The 5971-nt window shown below is 35.7% G+C and overlaps 1 protein-coding gene across 4 annotated transcripts in view; it reads left to right on the top strand.

Annotated features, from left to right (window-relative positions):
* LOC125027569 (ADP-ribosylation factor 1) overlaps positions 1 to 5694 on the top strand; it is a 6565-nt gene extending 871 nt beyond the window's left edge. For 2 of the 4 annotated variants that reach the window (XM_047616663.1, XM_047616664.1), the window contains exons 2-5: positions 3548 to 3710; positions 3830 to 3939; positions 4061 to 4186; positions 4418 to 5694. In XM_047616663.1, coding sequence (XP_047472619.1) covers positions 3563 to 3710; positions 3830 to 3939; positions 4061 to 4186; positions 4418 to 4582 — 549 coding nt within the window. In that variant the 5' untranslated portion in view covers positions 3548 to 3562 and the 3' untranslated portion in view covers positions 4583 to 5694. The remainder of the gene's footprint in view (positions 1 to 3547; positions 3711 to 3829; positions 3940 to 4060; positions 4187 to 4417) is intronic. The other 2 variants (XM_047616666.1, XM_047616665.1) reach the window with 1 other exon arrangement.
* Positions 5695 to 5971: the final 277 nt, after the last annotated feature.

The raw sequence follows: 5971 nt of genomic DNA, 5'->3' as shown, positions 1-5971 counted from the left end.
CTGCGACATTGGGAGCTCTTCTGCTCTTATTATTGTATTTGCGTCGGTGTAGTTGTTGGTTGGATGATGTTGATTATCAGTCCTGTGTAATTACTATTGTAAACTTTCAGACTTATGCAAAATTTCCATGATTTTAAAGAATATTGATATTTTTCTGTATATAAGGTAAGAAAACATGATTCTGGTTCATTATTAAGAATTGGAAACAAACCTGCCTTGGACTCCAGCAAAGGCCAATTCCATTATGTTCAGAAAGATAGCTTGGATTTTTCCTTTGCACGAGGAAAGATTGCCAGGGTTGTCAGCAAGTTCATCTTTCTAGAGTATTTTTATACTGGAAGGTTGTCTGCCTTTCCTTTAATGATGGGTTATGTGTCGAGCCGTCATAACAAACTGCATGGTCTTCGGGGTACGGCTATATGCTTGGTGACGTGCTAGAGTGCGTGGAGCGGGAAGTTCAGCTACTTCCACGCCCAGCAGCTGGATGTTACTAGATATCACCCAGAGTTTATGATGCTGAAAGATTTCTGATTCCAGTCAGTGTGGGTTAAGCACAAAATGTGGATGCTGTAGCAATTCAAGGTTTTGCCATATGAGATTTGTCAACTTTGAGAAGTAAATGTGGGCTTGGGCATATTTTGTAATTTTTTTTCTTACCTATTGCATTGTGTATTGTCTAAAGCCATTATCTTAGTTTTCTTTGGTCATGTGGTCCGGTTTAAACCATAGCAAAATATAGCTTGTCATCTTGGCTATCAGAGTTTTTATTATATAGCTTTTAACCCAATGGCGCCGGGTATAGCAAATTAAAAAAAACTCTACGTTCTGGCGAACGGCGGCAGCGCGCCGACTCTGAGCGCGTGATATCGGTACATCAAGCCGAATCATTGCCTCGGGGCGTTTTGGTGCGGCGCCGCTGCGGACAGCCGCACGCCTCACATCGTGCGTATTGTTATGACGGTGATAGCCGTGACCCCTCGCCATTGGGTTAATTGGATTTTCATGGCGACTCGGGAATACTGGTGGTTGTCCCTGTAATCAGAGTAGATTTTTAGTACTGCGAACTTGTTGGTAAACCCAAATCCGATGGGCATGGCATGCATGCCCACTGTGAGTTTACTTTGTTTTTACACATAGATGACTACACATATACTAAGGCACCAATGAGCCAATTAGGAGTACTCTCTCTCCTCTTTAACTTTTCCTTGATTTTTGAAAATATTTTATCTTATATTGCAGTTATGTGTGAGTGAGTGAGTGAGTGAGTGCGTTCGTGCGTGCGTGCGTACGTACACACACACACACACACACACACACACACACACACACACACACACACACACACACACACACACACACACACACACACACACACACACACACACACACAAAATATGAGCTCAACATTTTCCCAGCGGCATTGAGTTAATGTAGGCTTGGCTGGTACTGACCTAGAAATTGTAAAGTATTCCAAAATATATTTCAGTTGGGCATATAAGAGATTTTTGTATATTTTATTTATTTTTCCACCTGAAATTTGAATATTAATGAGAATTAGTGCTTACTAGCATTCACACAATTTGATAATCCATTTTTAAAGATCACATGAAGTAAGGGTTAAGATCAATCTAAAGTAACTAATAGCTATTATAGTATTGAATCTAGAGACCACTAATATTAGGGAGACGGTTATCATTATATATGGATTGGTTCTCATTTTATCAAGGAATTTAATGTGTAAATTAAAGTTTATATACATTTTTAAATTTCCTTTTTATTAGTGCCAGTTTCAGTAAATAATTTTCTTAATTTTCCTATGAATAGGCATTTAAGTGAATTTTGAAATAATCAGATTTTTTTGAAATTGGGATTTTTAAAAAATCTTTATACTTGATGTGATCTTTGAAAGCCTGGAATCTAAGCCCAAAATAGTATTGACATAGTGTAATGCAATTGCTGTTGCCTTTGAGCCTTGAACAGTCTGACCAGCTGTATGTTGGAATCTCCACCATACTTTTTTTCCCCCTCTTTCTTTTCAAAGTTCTTTTCTTAAAAACAAAGTTGCTTACTCCGTGGAGGAAGTATAAGTCTTAACTTTATTAATAAATAGCAGAACTTTTGCAAATTTTCTTATTGATGATAAGTTGTATTAGAAATATCTTAACGTGATAGTTTAGAAGAAAAGAAAAAAAGGAAAACACGAGCTATTGATGTGGATGGTTTAATGTTTGCTGTCTCTTCATGAGAATTAAAGCCTGAAAGCCAGGGAGAATCTAGAACTGCATATGATTCATCCTGTATCTTTAATGGTAGTTCAGATATAGAGGCTCCCTCTTTGAGCCCCTGTCAGCTTGGATTAGGCCTCCTGTTTATTATTTGATATTCCTTTATAGGTGGATTAGAATGAGCCACGCTCATGTTCTGCTTTGAATATAAGGTTAAAATGGAAATGTATTGGACTTAATGATTTAGATTTCTGTTTTGGTAAGGGTAGCTTGCTCTAAAGTATTGTGAATTTGATGAAGAATGATGGAAGTTTGCTTTGTAATGGTTAGTGTCACTTCCTTAGTTTCATATTTAGGCCTAATGGAAAGATTAGGTATAAATAATAAAAAATTGTGGGGGGGAGGGCGGTTATAATAAACATTTTCCATTTATATATTTAGTATGTTTACAAAGATAGAATAGAATAAGAAAGGTTAATGGGGAATCTTAACAAGATAAAATAGAGAAGGAATGGGACTCGCAGGTATTGTCTGGCTCTGAGTTAGGTCGTAGTTGTAACACTGTTCAAAGATAATCCAAGTTAGTGTAAGAAATAAATAACAAATTGTCAAGTAGATCAAAGTCCTAATTAAGTTTTTGTATAATGTAACATTAATTAATATAATACAAGGGCTTGTGATTAATTTATGAGACAGAAGGTTACAAATGAATGTGGCACCGATAGGTTAATTTTCTAGTTTTTTAAAAGTATTTAAAGAAATAAAAGTGTAGATGTATTTTAGTCCAAATAGATTTTGTATTCATGGTTTTCCGCAAGACTGATTTGTAATCTTGAGGACTTGTAACAGAGAAACTATCCCAAGGGTGGGTTGGTTAGGGCACAAAATATGGAAAATTTGTGCTACTCCTGATTCTCCCTCCCTTAACAATGAAATTGTGTATAAATAAGTTGCACATAAGCTTCAGGAGCCCTTTGTTTATCTAGTATGATGAAAATACAAATGGTTTTGTAGAATATAATCTTTTTGAATGATTTTACACTTCTAGAAGAAAAACTATTTTTAATTTTGCTTTCACTTGCTTGTTGGAAACTACTCTCTAGATATTCTCATAGAAGGCATAAGATCTGGAAGGCACATTGAATACCTAATGTGAAATGTGTGAAAATGAAATAGCCTTTATCATTATTTCTTTAAGCTAAATATAATTTGTTTACTCCACAATTTGAAAAGTTTGAGATTGTTGAACAAGGGATTTTCTCTATTTCATAGATGGAAGCCATTATATAATGTATGATCCTCATGTTAAATTTCTTTTCCAGTAGAAAGTGGCAAAAATGGGCAACATATTTGCCAACCTTTTCAAAGGCCTTTTTGGGAAAAAGGAGATGCGCATCCTGATGGTGGGGTTGGATGCCGCTGGTAAAACAACAATCCTGTATAAGCTCAAGTTGGGAGAAATTGTAACCACAATTCCAACTATTGGTAAGTTAGCCTGCTCATGAGTTTTATCTATCTATCCATCCATAAATTTTTTATTTCTGTTTTTGAAGTATATAATTAATTTTATTGAATCTTTTATGCCAATATCTGTTATGTTCCAGGTTTCAATGTCGAAACTGTAGAATACAAAAACATCAGTTTCACGGTATGGGATGTGGGCGGTCAAGATAAAATTCGACCATTGTGGCGCCATTACTTCCAGAACACACAGGTATGAATGATTGTATAACAGTATTATAATAAGGATTTAAACATGTTGATAGAATTTACTTGTTTCTTAGTAGCTAAATTATATTAATGTGCAGCTAACTAAAGAATAAAATTTTTTGCAGGGGCTTATCTTTGTAGTTGATTCAAATGATCGAGAAAGGATTGGAGAGGCGAGAGAGGAACTAATGCGTATGTTAGCAGAGGATGAACTCAGAGATGCTGTGCTACTCATATTCGCCAACAAACAGGTTAGTGTTTGAAGTCAAAAGAAAATTTGTTTGATTGAAACAGTTTTACAGACTGGATGATATTGAAAGAGTTTGTATTTATTATAATTCTGATAATGTCTTGCATTAGCAGGGTAACGGTTTTGAAAATTGGGGGAAAAAAAAGACTTGGTAATAGCTACTTCGTCTGGTATACAAGTAATTGGCAATTTGTAGGATAATCCATTCTCAATTGTTCATAATGTGTTTCAGGACCTGCCAAATGCAATGAATGCAGCAGAAATTACAGACAAATTGGGACTGCATTCACTGAGGAACCGCAACTGGTATATCCAGGCAACGTGTGCTACAAGTGGAGATGGTCTTTATGAAGGCTTAGATTGGCTCAGCAACCAGCTGAAGAATGCTAACCGTTAAATCTCGCCACCAGCAGCTCACACACTAAAAGTTGAACTAGTGGGCAGTGATTATATCATTTAGGTTGCTGGCTGGATCATCAGAAGGCTTTGTTGCCTGTTCTGCACAGGAAAGTTAGTGATGGCTAAATGACTATTCATCATTAAAGAAACTGGTTCAGGAAAGGAGCAATTTTATCAGTGTGAAAAAAACACTGTTAATATAACCTTATTGCTGTGGGTGAACCCAAGCAAAGGATAGTAGCATGAGCTTGGGTGCTGGGTGGGTAAAGCCCAGCCCTGACAATGTGCAGTGAACAAGTGGTGGGCTGGACAGTGCAGCAATGATGTTGTTACCTCATATGTGATGTCAGCAACGTGTGAATGACTTTAAGTGATGAAAGGAGGAGAACGAGCCTTGCTGTCTGTCCAGTCTACAGTATTGACTTCAAAGCCTGAGGTCAGGTCATACCGGAGCCCAGTGTTCTCTTGTCTTACTGTAGTATGAGAATTTAATTATCAGGACTTGGGCCCCAGTATGATACTTGGCTGAGTGTAATGCCTTTATACTGGTGTAAAAGTCTGGAATGTGCTCTAAAGGAAGCAACAAAGATTAAGATAATTTTAATTGCTATTTTTCTTCATTATCTTCCATTTCACAATATCAGATTTTTATCAGATTTGTGTTTTTTTTTTCTTTTTTTCCATTTGTTTTATTTTATTTTACCCCATCTCAGATTAAGGTAGGGACTTTTTATTTATTGGAATGTGTTTGCAGCTCACATCTGTGTTGTTAGTATTGGTGCACTTTGCTTGGTCTTTTAAAAAAGGAAAAAAAATAATCAAAGGTGTTCATAGTTCAGTGGACACAAACTTCAAAGTTGACTTATTTTGGAACATTCCTGTTGGCATAGAATTGATGTGGAGCTATTGTATCAGTTAATCAACTTATGTCTTCTGATTTGTATACTGTGTTAACTAAATTTAAACTTACTTTTTTGTTGTTTTTTTTTCTATATTTTTTGGTATTTAATTGAGCAGGCAAAATCCCTTACATGGAAACTAGATTGATACATGGTGGTTTTCTGACTTATGCTCTTTGAATAAGTGTAATAAAACTTAATTTGTGCTTGATGATTTATCTATGATGTTATCCTGAATGAATCTTTCCATAGACTTGACATCTTGAACATCTGTTCATGCACTTGAAAAATAATTTTGATATTTTTATGCCATGTAAGAAAGCATATGCTAGTTTGTGGACTACACCAACAGTTTATAAGAAAAAAAATGGTAGAAGTATCATTTCTCACATGCTGATTAAACTACAAGGCTGCAATGTTGAAGACAACTTTGAACACTGCATGTAATATCAAGCAAATACATATATTTGAATGATGAAAAATAGAGT

This window comes from Penaeus chinensis, chromosome 7 (genome assembly GCF_019202785.1).
Source record: "Penaeus chinensis breed Huanghai No. 1 chromosome 7, ASM1920278v2, whole genome shotgun sequence".
NCBI lineage: Eukaryota > Metazoa > Arthropoda > Malacostraca > Decapoda > Penaeidae > Penaeus > Penaeus chinensis.
The sequence above is the reverse complement of the archived record's forward strand: the minus strand, read 5'-3'. Positions and strand labels throughout refer to the sequence as shown.